The sequence below is a fragment of the Lipotes vexillifer genome, unplaced genomic scaffold (assembly GCF_000442215.2).
Source record: "Lipotes vexillifer unplaced genomic scaffold, Lipotes_vexillifer_v1.1 scaffold957, whole genome shotgun sequence".
NCBI lineage: Eukaryota > Metazoa > Chordata > Mammalia > Artiodactyla > Lipotidae > Lipotes > Lipotes vexillifer.
This window is the reverse complement of record NW_006791360.1, coordinates 198,623-216,654: the sequence shown is the minus strand read 5'-3', so window position 1 is coordinate 216,654 and position 18,032 is coordinate 198,623. Positions and strand designations below refer to the sequence as shown.

The 18,032-nt window shown below is 41.3% G+C and overlaps 1 protein-coding gene across 1 annotated transcript in view; it reads left to right on the top strand.

Moving 5' to 3' along the window:
* The first annotated feature begins 14,602 nt into the window (after window positions 1–14,602).
* The window catches only part of A4GNT (alpha-1,4-N-acetylglucosaminyltransferase), a 4,452-nt gene continuing 1,022 nt past the window's right edge, over window positions 14,603–18,032 (top strand). Inside the window, exon 1 of the mRNA XM_007464348.1 lies at window positions 14,603–15,013. Within this exon, the coding sequence (XP_007464410.1) occupies window positions 14,603–15,013 (411 nt within the window). The remainder of the gene's footprint in view (window positions 15,014–18,032) is intronic.

The following is an 18,032-nucleotide window of genomic DNA, read 5'->3' as shown; positions in this document are numbered from 1 at the left end:
CCTGCTGAAACCTCTCGAGAGAAATTTATGTTCTTATCACGTCATGTACTTCTTTTGGACTGTCATTTTCACTAATAGTTTGTGGTCTTTTCCTCCTAAATAATTTAAATTCTTCTTCAAATTCTTTCTTCCCAAAAGGTGTGGCTGCTTCCTTCTTTTTCTCCTCCTCTACCCCCTCCTCTTCCTTGTCTCTTTCATTTCTGCCAAGAATATGTTCCATTCAGTCACAGCTTTTTGCCTGTTTCTTAACTCTTTATTTCTATCAATTTATTCTAGGGACAAGTGTTTCACCATCGCTACTCCAGCTATTCTGTGCTGCCAGTACAGCTGCTCCAAAGGCATGTGGGGAAATCACAAAAAGGAGCAGTTCTTCAATACCTACCACAGAATAAGACATACAAAAAAGCCAACGGAATTTAAGAACGGAATATAGGAACAGAAAAATAGACCAGTGGAACAAAAGAGAAAACTCAAGGACAGATGTGCATATATATGGGGACATACATATGGCGACTTGCTATATGATAGCGCTGGCATCACCACCCAAAGGAGAAAGCATGAACTATTCTGTAGATGATGTTGGAGAAACTAGTTCACTACAGGGAGAAAAAGAAAAAATCAATCTTTATATCTTACCATGTACAAATGTACACTCCAGATGAACGAATAAACAATGTGAACTATGAAATTATAAAGAAAAAAAGAAAAAAATGTGGGAGAATATCTTTGTGACTTAGGAGTATGGAAAGTCTTCTTCAGTAGGATCTCCAGGGACTTCCCTGGTAGTCCAGTGGTAAAGAATCCGCCTGACAACGCAGGGGACACGGGTTCAGTCCCTGGTTGGGGAACTAGGATCCCACATGCCATGGGGCAACTAGGCCCGCATGCCACAACTACTGAGCTTGTGTGCCTCAATGAGACAGCCCATGTGCCACAAACTACAGAGCCCATGTGCCTTGGAGCCTGCATGCCACAACTAGAGAGAAGACTGTGTGCCACAATGAAGAGCCCGTGTGCCGCAATGAAAGATCCTGCATGCCTCAACGAAGACCCCGTGTGCTGCAAATAAGACCCATCGCAGCCAAAAATAAATAAATAAATAATAAATCTTTAAAAAATAGGATCCCCAAAATGTAAATCATTCAACAAAATAGCTGTTGTACTTATTGCATCAAAATGAAAATATCTGTTAAATAGAGGACATCAAAGACAAATTAATCCAGATCATATTTTGGGAAATGATAATTGCAATGTTTAAGACCAACACAAGACTAATATCTAGATTCTACAAGGGATTTGTAGATTTATAAGAAGAAGGCAGAGAACCCAACAGGCAAATGAACCAAGCATATGAAAAAGCAATTTACAGAAGAGGAAAACAAACAGCTAACTTATATGTGAAGAGATGCTCAAACTCATTAGTTACCAGAGAAGTGCAAGTTAAAGCAACAGTGAGATATCTCACAGGAACATTGGTGTACTGATGACAATCTAGCAATTGGTTACCAGCCCAGAACTGGCATGATGGGCACCTGAATAGAATGGAAGCAAAGATGGAGGCCATGTATTGTCCAATATTATAGACTCCCACTTCCCAAGATTGATCTAACTTGTCAGCAATAGAGATCAACACTAAGTACTTGGTATGGCACTATTTCTTGAGGAGACCAACTGGCAACTTGGTGCCCAGTTGGTTGACTACATCAAGCTCCTGATGATGAATGCTTCATTGTCACAGGAATGAATATTCCAAGTATGAGTTTGCCTTTCCTGTCTGCAGAGCCTCGGTTACAACACTATTTGGGGTTATGGAATGCTTGATCTACAGGAATGGAATCTCACATAGCATAGCATTTGACCAGGGACTCGCTTTACAGTTAGGGGGGTGCAGGGGTGAGACCATGAGATCTACTGTACCACCCAGAGGCAGCTTTCGGAAAGACATTCTTAAAGGTGCAGCTGAAGTGCTAGCTTGGAGAAAACACTCTGAAAGAATTAGGTGCTATCCTTCAGGACACAGTATATTCGTATCAATTCAGAGACCTGTGTATGGTGCTCTGTTCCCAATAGAAAGAGTAGATGGATCTGGGAATCAAGGGTTATAAATAGGAGTGGCCCCACTGACCTATTGGAGGATTTTGTGCTTCTGTCCCTGTAACTCTGCACTTTTCAGTATTATAGGTTCTGATCTCAAATAAAGCAGATTCTTGCCAGGTGATACTGCAAGGGTCTTACAAATTGCTGCAGGGCACATTGGACTTCTTGTACCAGGGACCAGCAAGTAAAGGGGACAGTTTCACTGGTAAAGGTAATTGATCCTGATCAGCAGAAGGTCAGACTGCTTTTACATAACGGTAGCAGGGAGGAATATGAACTGAACCCAGGAGATCCAATCTGGGGCCTCCTGGTATTCCCTGGCCCCATGATAACTGAACAGACATGTGCAGCAATGCTAACCTAAGGAAGAGTATGACTATCAAGGGTTCAGGCACTTCAGGGAGGTAAGTTGCACAACCAGCTAAGTTACCAACACCTGATGAGGTAACCTCTGAGGGTGAAAGGAATTCAGAATGGATTTTGGAGGACAGAGAGGATGAGTTGCAGCCCTGAGATCAACTTTAACTACAGTGACAGGGGCTGTAGTTCATTCCTCTAACCTCCTTCTTGTTAGTTTCCCCTTAGTAAGAGAGGTCCATGGGAACCATGGAAGCACTGCTCCCCAAAGCTATCTGGAAAAGTAGATCTGTGCAGCTCAAGGGGTGAACTGTGGCAGCCATGAGACCGTGCCTCATGGCTCTCCAACCAGAGGGAGCATAAGTGACCAATGGCTCCAGCTACTGCACTATGAAATCCATCACTGAGCTGTGCCAGGACCACTCCTCCCACAGGCTTCTCCCAGCAGTCACTGTGTGTAGCAAGAATACTGAGGTAGACTCATTCCTGGGAGACACAAGACTCCTCTAGTGGCTGACTTTGGTTTGAGGACTCTCTGATGACTTTGTTGAGCCTTCCTTAGACAAGAACAGCCTTGGGCAAGGCAGTCTAGGACACTTCCACCCAAGCTTCTCTCAGACTTGCCCTGTCATTTGACAGCTGTCCCAGCCTTATACAGCTCCCTTCTTATGTTTTCTCACACTGGCATTTCTCCTAACAAAATCCTTGCACAGTTAATCTCATCTTGGGGTCTGCTTCTTGAAGGACCTGAATCAACTTGGGATTCACCTCTGCCCCCAGTAGGGTGGTGATGGCCACTGAGCAGAGGGGAATCCCTGACTCATACTTGGCTCTGGCCCTACTCCCTCCATCTCCTGCCCCACCTCCTACCAAGGTGATAGCTGCCAGCTCACATTGAGGAAAAATGTGACTCCTGATCACATCAAATCCAGCTGTCCCACCAAAGGCACTGGGCACATGCAGACTGCATAAGCATGCTCCCACAAAAGGATACCACTTCAAGACTGCAACAGGTAACTGTTTCACCTAAATTCATAGAGACAGAGTAAGTTAAGCAAAATGGAAAGACAGAGGAACTGCTCTCAATTGAAAGAGCAAGAGAAAACCCCTGAAAAAATAATGAGACAGAAATAAACAATTTATCAGATAAAGAATTCAAAGCATTAGTAATAAGAAAGCTAACTGAATTATGGAAAAGAATAGATGGAAACAGTGAGAATCAAGGAACTGGAAAATATAAAAAAGAATGAGCCAGAACTGAAGAACACAATAACTGAAGTGAAAAACACTCTAGAAGGAATGAATAGCAGACTAAGTGATAAAGAAAAACACACGTGATTTGGAAGATACAATAATGGAAATAACCCAATCAGAACAGCCAAAAAAAAAAAAAAGCAAACAAAAACTGAGAACAGTCTAAGAGATTTCTAGGGTAACATCAAGTGTACCAACATTCGCATTATAGGGGTCCCAGAAGGAAAAGCGAGAGAGAGAAGGGGGTAAAAAATGTATTTGAGGAAATTATGGCTGAAACCTTCTCAAACTTCAAGAAGGAAACAGGCATCCAGGTATCATAGGAAGCACAGAGTGTCCCAAACAAGATGAATCCAAACAGACCCACACCAACAAAATCATAATTAAAATGACAAAAGTTAAAGAGATAATTCTAAAGGCAGCAAGAGAAAGACAGAGCCATATTCACGGGGATCCCCAGAAGGCTATCAGCTGATTTCTCTGCAGAAACTTTGCAGGCAGAAGTGGCATCATATATTTAAAGTGCTGAAAGGGAAAAACATGCAAACTAGGATACCCTATTCAGCAAGTTTATCATGAGAATGGAAAAAGAGACAACTTCTCAGACAAACCAAAACTAAAAGAGTTGATCAATACTAAACCTACCCTAAAATAAATGTTAAAGGGTCTTCTGTAAGTGGAAAAGAAGTAAGAAGCAATAAGAAAGGGAAAATCCCACTAGGAAAGGCAAATACATAGTTAGGACTGAGGCTCAACCACTTAAATGAACCAGTATGAAGATTAAAAGACAAAAAATTATAAAAGCAACTATAACTACAATAAGCAGTTAAGGGATAAATGAGAAGATGTAAAATATGACATCAAAAACACAAAATGTGGGGGAGGGGAGTAAAAAGGTAGGTCTTTTAGAATGTGGTTGAACTTAAATGACTATCAGTTTAAAACAAATAGATACAGTTATAGGTCAACATATACGAACCCCATGATAACCACAAGTCAAAAATGTACAATAGATACACAAAAACTAAAAGGAGAGAAACACAAGCATACTGTTAAAGAAAATCATCAAACCATAAGGGAAGAAAGAAAGAAACAAAAAAGACATGAATAGAGTAGAACTACAAAAACAACCAGAAATCAAGCAATAAAATGGCAATAAGTACATACTTATTAATAATTACTTTAAATGTCAATGGACTCAATGCTCCAATCAAAAGATATAGAGTGGCTAATTGGATAAAAAAGCAAGACTCTTCTATATGCTGCCTTCTAAAGACTCACTTCAGAGCTAAAGACACACACAGACTGAAAGTGAAGAGATGGAAAAAGATATTTCATGCAAACAGAAATGACAAGAAGGCAGGGGTAGGAATACTCATATCAGACAAAATAGAGTTTATAACAGAGGCTAAACAAAAGACAAAGGAGGGCATTATATAATAATAAAGGGTCAATATAAGGAGCAGATATTACACTCATTAACATATGTGCACCTAATATAGGAGCACCTAAATATGTAAAACAAATACTAGCAGACATAAAGGTGGAAATTGACAATAATACAATAATAGTAGGGGACTCTACCACCCCATTTATATCAATGGACAGATCATCCAGAAATAAAATCAATAAAGCAACAGTGGTCTTAAATGACACAACAAACCAGTTGGACCTAATAGAAAAGATCAATGAAACCAAGAGATGGTGTTTTGAAAAGATAAACAAAATTGATAAACCTTTGGCCAAACTTATCAAGAAGAAAAGAGAGAGGACCAAAACAATTAAAATAAGAAATGAAAGAACAAAAATAACAATTGATTCCACAGAGATACAAAACATCATAAGAGAATACTTTGAACAGTTATATGGCAACACATTGAACAACCTAGAAGAAATGGACAAATTTCTAGAAAAATACAACCTGCCAAGAAGAAACAGACACTTTGAACAGACTGACCACTAGTAGTGAAATTGAATTTGTAATAAAAAGAACTCCCAGCTAACTAAAGTCCAGGACTGGATGGCTTCACAGGTAAATTCTACCAAACATATAAAGAAGACCTAATACCTATCCTTCTCAAACTATTCCAAAAATTAGAAGAGGATGGAACACTCCCAAATTCATTCTACAACACCACCATAACCTTGATACCAAAACCAAAGATATTACAAAAAAGGAAAATTACAGGGCAAAATTGCTGATGAATATAGATGCCAAAATTGCCAAAAAATATGAGCAAAGCAAATCCAACAATAAATAAAAAGGATCATACATCATGATCAAGTGGCATTTACTCAGGGGATGCAAGGATGGTTCAATATTTGCAAATCAATCAATGTGATAACCATATTAGCAAAAGGAAGGATAAAAATCACATTATCACCTCAACAGATGCAGAAAAAGCATTTGACAAAATTCAACATCCATCCATGAAGAGAACTCTCACCTAAGTTGAAAAAGAGGGAACATATCGTAACATAATAAAGGCCAAATCCACAGCTAACATCATACTCAATGCTGAAAAACTGAAAGACTTTCCTTTAAAATATGGAACAAACAAGGATTCCCACTCTTGCCACTTTTCTATTTAATGTAGTACTGGAAGTCCTAGCCACAGTAATCAGACAAGAAAAAAAAAAGCATCCAAATTGGAAGAGAAGTAAAACTGTCACTGTTTGCAGATGACATGATACTATATATAGAAAACCCAAAAGTCTCTGTGACACTTTTCATAGAACTAGAACAAATAATCCTAAAATTTATATGAAACCACAAAAGACCATGAATTGCAAAAGCAATCTTGAGAAAAAAGAACAAAGCTCGTGGTATCATGGTCCCTGATTTCAGACTATACGATAAAGCTACAGTAATCAAAACAGCATTGTACTGGCACAAAAACAGATTAAATGGATTAGAATAGAGAGTTCAGGAATAAACCCACACACCTATGGTCAATTAATCTACAACAATGGAGGCAAGAGTATACAGTGGAGAAAAGACAGTCTCCTCAATAAGTCGTGTTGGGAAAACTGGACAGCTACACATGAAAGAATGAGATTAGAATATTTCCTCATACCATATACAAAAATAAACTCAAAATGGATTAAAGACCTAAATGTAAGACATGAAACCATAACACTTCTAGAAGAGAGCATAGGCAGAACACTCTTTGACATAAATTGTAGCAATATATTTTGGGATCTGTCTCCTAAGGCAAAAAAATAAATAAAAGCAAAAATAAATAAACAGGACCTAATTAAACTTGGAAGCTTTTGCACAGCAAAGGAAACAACTGAGAAAACAAAAAGACAGCCTACTAAATGGGAGAAAATATTTGCAAATGTTATGCAAATAACATTTGCATAACATTTGGGGTTAACATCCAAAGTCTATGAACAGCTCATAGAACTCAATATCAAAAAACAAATACCCCGATTAAAAAATGGCCAGAAGACCTGAATAAATATTTTTCCAAAGAAGATATACAGATTGCTAACAGGCACATGAAAATATGTTAAATATCGCCAATAGAGAAATGCACATCAGAACCACAATGAAACATTACCTCACACCTGTCAGAATGGCTAACATCAAAAAGTCTACAAATAACAAATGTTGGTGAGGATGTGGAAAAAAGGGAACCCCTGCACACTGTTGGTGGGAATGTAAACTGGTGTAGCCACTGTGGAAAACAGTATGGAGGTTCCTCAAAAAAATAAAAATAGAACTACCATGCGACCCAGAAATTTCACTACTGGATATATATATATCTGAAAAAAACTAAAACACTAACTCGAAAAGATACATGCATCCCAATGCTCATAGCAGCGTTATTTACAAGAGCTAACATATGGGAGTAACCTATGTCCATCAGCGAATAAAGAAGATGTGAGATACACACACACACACACACACACACACACACACACACACACACAATGAAATATTACTCATCCATAAAAAGAATGAAATTCCGCAGCCTTTGCACCAATGTGGATGGACCTGCAGAATATTATGCCTAGTGAAATAAGTCAGAGAAAGACAAATACTGTATGATATTGTTTATATGTGGAATCTGAAAAATAAAACAAATGAATGTATATAACAAAACAGAAACAGACTCACAGATATAGAGAACAAAGAAGTGGTTACCAGTGAGGGTGAGAGAAGGGAGGAGGGGCAAGATAAGGGTAGGGGATTAAGAGGTACAAATTACTATGTATAACATTGATAAGGAACAAGGATATATTGTACAGCAGAGGGAAATATAGCTATTATTTTATAATAACTTTAAATGGAATATAATCTATAAAAATATTGAATTGCTATGCTGTACACCTGAAACTAATGTAATATTGTAAATCAATTATACTTCAATTAAGAAGAGGATTAAAAAAAAAGGAATGACTCCCTGATTTCTGACTTGGGTAGTGGGTGCATGGTGATCGTCAGGCACTGGGATAAGGGAGACCAAGGATCTCCATTTAAATAGAAAAGGTATAACAAGAGGACAGATTGTGGGGTGTGCGGAAGGACAAGAGGAGAAGGCGGAGAGGTCTCAGGTAAGGGGGACACTTCCACCTATTACGGGTTTCTGTTGCAGATGAATTTGCCCTTTGCCCACTGGAGGCCTGGTCTCAGTTCTCCAAACCTTAAAGAGCAGCTCCAGCTGCAAAAACAGATTCTCAGGAAAGCATATGGATGGAGATCAGAGAGAATAAGCTTCCTGTGAGGTTTCTGTCTCAGTCAGTTTGGGCTGCTATACAAAACACTTCAGACTGGTGGCTTCATCAACAGACCCTTACTCCTCCCAGTTCTGGAGGCTGGGAAGTCCAAGGTAAAGGTGCAGATTGGGTTCCTGGTGAGGACCCTCTTCCTGGATCGTAGACAGCTACCTTCTTGTTGGGTCTTCCCTTGGACTTTCCTTGTGCTCATGGGGAGAGGGAATCTCTGTTTTCCTCTTCTTATAAGGATTCCACCCTCATGATCTCATCTAAGGTTGATGGCTTCTGAAAGGCCCTACCTCCAAATACCATCACATTGGGGGTTAGGGCTTTAACATAGGAATTTTGGTGATGGTACGGGTTGGGGGGGTAGGGCCACAAACATTCAGTCCATAACAGTTTCTTTCAGCCAGAATGGGAAGTGCTCAATCTCGTGGCCACTGAGTCTTTATAAAGGTACCCGTGTCATGTGGACACTTGGTGTAGGTGGCTCCAAGATGTTCCCAATTCCTTACAGGAAGAAGAAATTAAGCACTGACTTATAAAAGTTAATAGCAAAGCCCCTTTGAACAGCCCTCCATGATCAGACTGGTTGCACTGACTTCTGTGGGCTTCTTGCAGACCCTGTTCTTCAACCTGGAAGAGTGGTGTCTGAGGCACAACTGATTCACTGAGAACAATTATTTCCCCTTATCTCCCTGCCCTTCTCCCCCACCCCTTCTTTTATCTGCCAGTAAATTTAAAAAGGGGGAAAATTACATGTGTGAATAGAGTAATGTCCAGAATAAACCCAGAAGCACATTCTTGGTAGCTATATAAGGTTTTGTAAGCAGAAGCACGTTTGATTAGTGTGGCTGTGTGGAGAACAAAAACCATTATCTTCAGAAACACAAGGCTAGAAGCATTTTTTCTTGGAAATGCAGAATAGTTTAAAATATTGCCATGGGACAAGGAGATTTTACTCTGGCACTAACTCACTGAGTTTTAGTAAAAAAAAATTTTTTTTTCCAGATTTGATGTTGATAATGTCACTCCTCAATGTGTCCCAAGGGTTAGGCTATGGATTCTTTCTCGGTCTGCAGTGAACTGCCTCTGTCCAGCGGTCTCCTCTCTTGTCATGGAAACCCAACACTCCAGTCTCTGTTTCAGCATCAGAAGAGTGGTGAAAGGAATTGGCAACGTTGATAAGCTATTACTCTCTGTGTATTCGTTTTGCCCTGTGAATGGCTGAGTGCTTTAACAAGCTTATCAGTCCCACTTGTTTAACAAATGTTAAATACCGGAACTGTGGTTCCAACAGTTCCAAAGAAAACAGGACAAGGGTTGTTAGCTTGAACATTTCCTTCTTGCAGTAAATTGGAGTTCAAAGAAGCTACAGAATTGAGTGGTAGGCATTTCACATTTCACATAGGCAACAAAAATTTATTGTTAAAAAGTCCTTTAGGGCTTCCCTGGTGGCGCAGTGGTTGAGAGTCTGCCTGCCGATGCAGGGGACACGGGTTCGTGCCCCGGTCCGGGAAGATCCCACATTCCGCGGAGCAGCTGGGCCCGTGGGCCATGGCCGCTGAGCCAGCGCGTCCGGGGCCTGTGCTCCGCAACGGGAGAGGCCACAGCAGTGAGAGGCCCGCGTACCGCAAAAACAAACAAACAAAACAAAACAAAACAAACAAACAAAAAAGTCCTTTAATGTTTCCTTCTTGACACAGTGTGTCCTTTATAGCAGAGGGAGTCTAGATCCAAACACTGAACTATTTCCAACTGAAGTTATCAGAGGTTATCTGCAGAGCCAACGAGTGCTGAGATCTCTGCTGTTTCCTTGATTTTCTTCCTGGTACTGCCTCTTCTTTGTATTCCCTTCAAACATCCAAAGAACAGCATTGTAAAATACAATAGAAAGAACAATGGATTCAGAATTTTTTCCCATCCTGTTCATTTATTTGGGGCTACACCAATCCATGTTTCCTAAGGTCTCATCACTCAGCAACAATTACCAAGGCTCCATAATCCATTGGATTGACCAAGCCTGGCTTACGTTGCAATGTAGGAAGTAAGAGCTCTCTCACAGGAGACCTAAACTCTAGGAGAGTAGATAATAGCTGGATGCACGTGTGACTGTCACCAGTGTATTCAGACGCATCCATTGCTTAAAGGTAAATAGCTCTGGGTACATCTCTACTAAGATATCTGTACTGAGGTTCCTAGGGGTTGCTTGGCTGGTTGAAGAAGGCCTGAGATTGTATGGTGAAGATATCTGTGGGAATTTTAAGCAGAATTAATGTCACGGAGGGTCAAAGAGCAGGGACCTTCCTCAGGGGATATGTAGGAGAAGCTGTGGATAAATGGCGTCCAGGGTAAAGGTACTGATGAAAGCTATGGCCTCAGGGTCCAGGGTCTCCTGAAACGTATCCTTGAACCTCTAGGGATCTGTGGAGTCCAGGTAAGGAGCTGCTGCTGTGTCATCTGCCTGCACAGACAGAAAGCTAGTGTGGTACAGGCCAGAGAAGGCAGAAGAGGCAGCAGACGGAAGGGAAGGCAGTTCTGCTCTGAACACGAGAGGGAAGGCTGAAAGGATCCAGGGTCCCTGGGACGTTCCTGGTAGAGTGCCTCAGATGACAGGAGGCGTCCTTGGAAAGGCTCAGCAAGGACATGAGGCTGTGACCCTAGAAAGATCCCAGGCACCAGACGCTGACAGCTGACTTCTGCACACATCTCAACAATTCTCACACAGGGCTGAGGATCTCCTTCTCAGCTGTTCACTGGGAAACAGATTTCATTCATCTGAAAACAACAATGACTTGATGTTTGTCATCAGGGAGTCCAGGCCATCTACAGTAATAGTATTCTATTTTTCTCCTCTTATCATTGGTGGAAAGTGGGAGTTGCTTCTTTGGCTTATAGAGCCCTTTCATGCTCACAATGAGCCTGAGGTCAGCACTGTACAGAGGAGCTGAGGCTCTGGGCAGTTTCAGGACTTGCTCTGGTACTCTTGGCTACAGTGGGTAGAGGCATGACTCCAAGCTCATTGCTCTTTTCATCATACCCTCTACTTGGTTCTTGGTCAGACAGGTCCTACTTTTTGTGCTTAGTATTTCACTGCATCGCTAATGCTCACTTTCATCCCTGTGACAAAGATCACCAACTACTCCCCGCTCTCTGCCTCGACCACTTGTTTGATGGTGTTGGCTATCTTGCAAGCAGCTAGAAGGCACCAGGATCTGTGACCCACCTGAAATGTGGGCACTAGGAACATATCACTCCCACAAATGGAGTCCTCTGGTTACCCCAGAGTGAGGCCCAGGAGCTCTGCTTCCTCTGCCCCTCCATAAGGAAAGAATGACCAATCTATCCAGTGCCAGGGAACTTTTGCAAAGATGCCAAGGTACCCTGACCCTAGAATTGAAAAGGTCCAGTGAAGAAATTTAGCTCCAAAAGGAAGAGGAGTGTGTGGAGACCCAAAGAGCTGTTCCTGGAGAACCTCGGGCACATAGAAAACGAGAAGCCACCGACAAGTGGGACAGCTTTACTTCCCTTGATGTAGGAGCTGCTATATTAGGATCCAAAGTCTGCTTTGGAGGGAGCCTCCCTGTTCACACCAGAGCAATCTGTGGATACCTGTTCATGGCTGAGAGAAGGCTCTGGATGAAGACAGAGCCGAGGATGGCTCGCAAGAGGATTACTAAGCGTGCCTGTCAGGGGTGATAGGGACCAGACCACAGGAGAATCACACTATCTTGGGAAATGTGGGGATTACCACATCAGTGGAGTGTGGTGACGCCAACCTCGTGAGACTGGGAGGAAGCTCACATCCCACAGGGGGAACTTCTGGGCAAAGGGAAGCCACCATAACTGAAATCGGGGAATCAATTCTCATTCCAGATCACCAGGCCCTTGGACTGCTGGGGTTTCTACATTACCTACTTATTTGTGGAGATGGATTTTCTTTTCTTTCAACAAAATCTTTTGTTTGCAAAGCTTGGACCAAGTTACAGGGTTGTCTGGTGAAGGAACTTCCCCAAGTCTCTGCCCATGATTTTGACTGAGGCCAAACTGCTTAGGTGCACACTTTGTTGGCGCCAGGATTGTGCTACTATACAGTTTTCTTCAGGTGAAATTGTTGCCTTGTAACCCTCCTGATAGGCCCACAAACCAGCAGGATTAGTGTGTAGGTCACCTGAAAAATCATGTGAACCCCTTACGATATGCAAGTCTCTGTGTTCAGGGCAACTTAGCAAAGGGAGGGGCTTCCTGGGAACTTCCTGTGTTTGGCATAATCTTCTGCTAATGATTTACTTCCTTCAGCACTGTTGAATTGAAGGTTAGGTGGTGATTTATCAGAAAGTGTAGCAGGAAAAAACTTGTCATCATTGCTAGGACGGCAGCTATTGGCTAACTACAAGTTTCTGGCTAGAAGGTAAGGTCTGATTTACTGGATTTGTATTTTCTGAAAGAGTTACATGTAAAGCAAAAAATAGACCACTGATGAATGGAGATCTCTGCTGTCCTGGAGTTGGCTGGAGTTAGAGCTTATGGTGAAGGAGAGGGTGGTACTCCAGGTAACTGCTCAGAGCCTGAGCTTTGGGGACAGGTAGACCCTAGTTAAAGTCATGGCTCCGCTAACTGTGTAATCTTGGCAAGTTATTTAACCTTCAGTTTGCTTCTTCTTAGTTCTATTAGGTTTTTAGTAAGTTATCTTGGATTTTCTAGGTAGGCAATCATATTTTCTACAACTAGTGATGTTTTTGTCTCTTCCTAATATTCACAGTAGAAATTCTTTTCTCTTGTTTCACTGCATTGGTTAGACTTAGCAGAATGACGGTGAAAGTAACAGTGATAATGGACATCCATAGGCTGGTCATTGCTATATGTCCTGGTAGACGTTGTCAGCTTAAGAAAGTTTCCTTGTGCTTTTTAAAAAGCATGAATGGATGTCAAATTTAACATGCTGTTGTTAGCACCTACTGAGCCAAAATGATCATACAGCTTTTCTTCTTTAATCTGTGGAAATAATGCATTTCATTAATAGTTTTCCTATTAATTCATTATTTTCCTATTACAAATCATCCTTACATTCCTCGAATAAAACCTAATCAATGCACCTTTCTTTTTAACATTGCTGGATTTGATTTGATCATATTTTATTTAGAATTTAAAAAATCAAAACTTATAATTATTAGAGAAATGCAAATCAAAACCACAATGACCCATCACCTTTCATCTGTCAGAACGGCTAGCATCAAAAAGTCTACAAATAACAAACGTTGGCGAGGAGGTAGAGAATAGGGAACCCTCATACACTGTTGGTGGGAATGTAAATTGGTACAGCCACTATGGAAAACAGTATGGAGTTTCCTGAAAAAACTAAAAATATAACAAGTACCATATGATCCAGCAATTCCACTCCTTGGTATATAACCAAAGAAAACAAAAACACTAATTTGAAAAGATACATAGCAGCACTATTTACAACAGGCAAGATATGGAAGCAAGCCAAGTGTCCATCAAAAGATGAATGGATAAAGAAGATGCGGTATATACATTTGTATATACAATGGAATAAAAATAAAAATAAAATAAAAATAAAAAAATAAAAAATAATGAAATTATTTCATTATTTCATAATGGCAGAATGAAATTCTGCCATTTGCAGCAATGTGGATGCACCTAGAGCATATTATACTTACTAAAATAAGTCAGACAGAGAAAGATAAATACTGTATGATAACGCTTACATGCAGAATGTAAAAAATAATACAAATGAACACACATGCAACACCAAAACAGACTCAAAGGTAGAGAAAACAAACTAGTGGTGACCAAAGAGGAGAGGGAAGGGGCCGGGGGCAAACAGGGGTAGGGGATTAAGAAATATGAACTATACTAGGTATAAAATTGATAAGCAACAAGGATATATTGTTTAGCAAGGAATTATAGCCCTTATTTTGTAATAACTTTTCATGAAATATAATCTGTAAAAATACTGAGTCACTATGCTATACACCTGAAAGTAATCTCATATTATAAATCAACTATATTTCAATTAAAAAAATCTAAGCTTGAAAGTGATATTCAGGTATCATCTTCTTGTGTGCTATCTTTATTAGGTTTTGTGACTGTAATTTTTAATTAATAGTGTTGATTTTAGGGAGCAGGACAGGAGAGAGGGGTGGACATGCTGATGAAGCTTCAGCTCTCCCTGTCGGTCATCCTGCTGCTTGCCTGCGGCTTCCTCTACAAGTTCACCCTGAAGTCCAGTTGCCTCTTCCCCCACCTGCCTCCCTACAAGTCCCAGCAGGGGCTGGAAGCCCTCCTGGGCCATGCGCGCAGCATCGTGTTCCTAGAGACCTCAGAGAGAATGGAGCTATCGCCGCTGGTCTCCTGTGCTGTGGAGTCGGCGGCCAAGGTCTACGCTGAGCAGCCCGTGCTGTTCCTTATGAAAGGGCTCAACAATTCCATGCAGCTGCCCCCGAACTCCACTTCCCCAGCCCTTTCCCTCCTCTCGGCAATAGACAATGTTTTCCTCTTCCCTTTGGATATGAAAAGCCTGTTTGAAGACACACCGTTGTTTTCGTGGTACACTCAAGTAAGTGTTCAGAGAATCTCAGAATGTCGGTGTTAGGAAGGACCATAGAAAATGGGTCCAATCTAGCCATTTTATAGATGGGTACACTGAGGGTAAGGCTAGATTGTCAGAGATAGGCTAGAACCCAGATCTTTTGACTCTTGCCTGGTCTTCATTCTACGGTGTTGAGTCCTGATTCAAGGAATCAGGGGAGACTTGACTTAGGCTTATCTTTACCCTGCTGCCTTTTGCTTTCACCTTATTTCTTAGGATTTCTTGAGACTATTCTTAATTGAATGAGTTTCTACATCTTTTCTAGGTGTATAGACCATTCATTTTTCACTGACAGTTTTAAACCCATCTATGTTAAACTTTTTTGCACCTAAGGGGGGAAATTAGGCAATATTTAACTGGAAAATGATGTAAATAGAAAATTCATGAAAGATCAGGTGGGTGCTGCTGTATGAGATTGGGTTACATTGAGATATGATCAAGAAACTCCTGGGGCTCTTAGGAATTTTGTAATTTTGTGTGAAACTCCCTCTACCTTTCCCTTTAAAGGACACTTGTGGTGGCATTTAGGGTCCATGATAATCCAGGATAATCTCAGCTCAAGATCCTTAATTTTTTTTTTTTTTTTTTTTGGCCACACGGTGCGGCATGTGGCATCTTACTTCCTCGACCAGGGATCAAACCCACGCCCCCTGTGGTGGAAGCGCAGACCTCCAGGGAAGTCCCAAGATCCTTAATTTAATCACATTGGCAAAGACCCTTTTCCTATAGGAGGTAATATTTACAGGTTTCAGGAATAGGACCACTGAGTGGCTGTTATTCAGCCTATTACAGTATTTGTATAAAAAAAGAGAAAACTCCTGTCCCACCCTCTCTCATTCACCTGGGGACTGGGTGGGCTGTCCCGGGTGGGGGACACACTTGCACCTTGGGGGAGTCGGGCTGTGGTATCTTCTGCTCCAGTTAGGCTACAGTAGGACAGCTGGTGGCCAGCTGTTAGGATGGCCTAGCGTGCCATCACTTGCTGGTGACCACTGGATTTGCTGCATCGATTTGGGCAACTGTAGCCCTTGAAGATGCCCAGGGATGAGTACTGAGGAGGTGAGGAGGGAATGAGCAAACAGAATCCTAATCCCCTTTCTGGTGCTCACCTCTGGGGGAGCCTTGTGTTTTACGTTGATGTTAGTCCAATGCCCACATCAAGGTAGGCTTCCTTCCTTCTGTGCGGCTTTTGATATCTGGGTCTGTTCACTAATAACCACTAATTTACCAAAGAATCAACTTTACTTATTTTTACTGAAAGTAAGTGGGTCTCTGGAGTCAGACTGCCTGGAGTCAGACTACCTCAGCCTCTCTTACCTTGCACAAATGACTGAACTTCTTGGTCTTTCCTTTTAATTTTTCACTTGAAAAATAGGACTAATAATAGTACCTATTTCTGAGGATTTGTGTAGATTATAAGAGATCAGAACAGTTATTGATAAATTATTTTTTGAATTTTTGAGTTATATTTATTTTTTATACAGCAGGTTCTTATTAGTTATCCATTTTATACATATTAGTGTATACATGTCAATCCCAATCTCCCAATTCATCACACCACCACAGTTATTGATAAATTTTAGCTATTATTATTCATGAGGTTTTCAGCAATTGTATACAATATAATGACGTTAATAGCTCAGGTGAAGATTTCTGAAGTCTTAGCGGACCTGTTTTCGTTTGGCTTTATAGTAGAATTTTAAAAAATGTTTCTTTTGTCAAAAGCCAAGGGTCATTGTTTAATCTTTTAATCAACATATTTAAATTCAGAAAAATCTACTGTGTTTTCTGTATTCAAAATTTTAGCATTCCATTTGGGAACACTGGCATTTATAATGGTTTATTTTTTTAATTTATCTTTTTTTTTGCGCTACACGGGCCTCTCACTGTTGTGGCCTCTCCCGTTGCGGAGCACAGGCTCCGGACGCGCAGGCTCAGCGGCCATGGCTCACGGGCCTAGCCGCTCTGCGGCATGTGGGATCTTCCCAGACCGGGGCACGAACCCATGTCCCCTGCATCGGCAGGCGGACTCTCAACCACTGTGCCACCAGGGAAACCCCTATAATGGTTTATTTTTATTCGTTTCAAAGCCAATTTCTGTTTTGTCCACATTTCAGCGTTTTCAGTTATCCTTGACTCCTCTGTCTCCGGCTCCATATCCAATCCATCAGCACATCCTGATGTGCACATCCTTTACCGTGTGCCCAGAATGTGACCACTTTTCTCATCTCCTTTATCATCACCCTAGCCTAAACCACCATCATCTCCTGCCTGGATTATGTCAACAGCTTCCTAACTTGCCTCTTTGCTTCTGCCCTTGCCCTCTGCCCCCATCTATTTTCCACACTGCACCCAGTGTGACCCCTTTTAGACTAATTCAGATCACAACACTCCTTTCAAACCTTCCAAATCATTTCAGTCTTTACCCCAGCCTATGGGATCCTCCCTCACTCCTGCCCCTGCCCCCGCTCTGATCTGGTTTCCTACCCTTCTCCCTTCACTACTCTGCACTGCTGTTTCCCTGTTCCTGTACATAGTGAGTGTGCTCCTGCCCCAGGGCCCTTGCACTTGCTGTTTCCTCTACCTAGAGCCCTCTTCTCGGAGATAGCAGCATGGTTCATCCACCCACTTCATCCAATGTTCTGCTCGAACCCAAGATAAGGTAGTGCTGCATCCTGCCCCCTTCATAGCCCCCTCACCTGACTTTTTTTTCCTTCATATTCCTTATGAACACCCAACGTATGATATATTTATTTGTTTGTTGTCTATCTTCTGCCAGTAAAGATTTTTATCTGTTTGTTCACTACTGTATCCTTAGCAGCTTGGAGCTTGGTGAATAGCAAGTAGGCCTTCAATCAATACTATTAAAGGAATTAATTAGTGGATGAAGGCATGGATGCATTTTAAGATTCTTTTACCAATTTCTCAAAGAGCATAGCTATTTATCTTATATTTTCATATTTGTGGTTAATTTCCATCCTGCTGA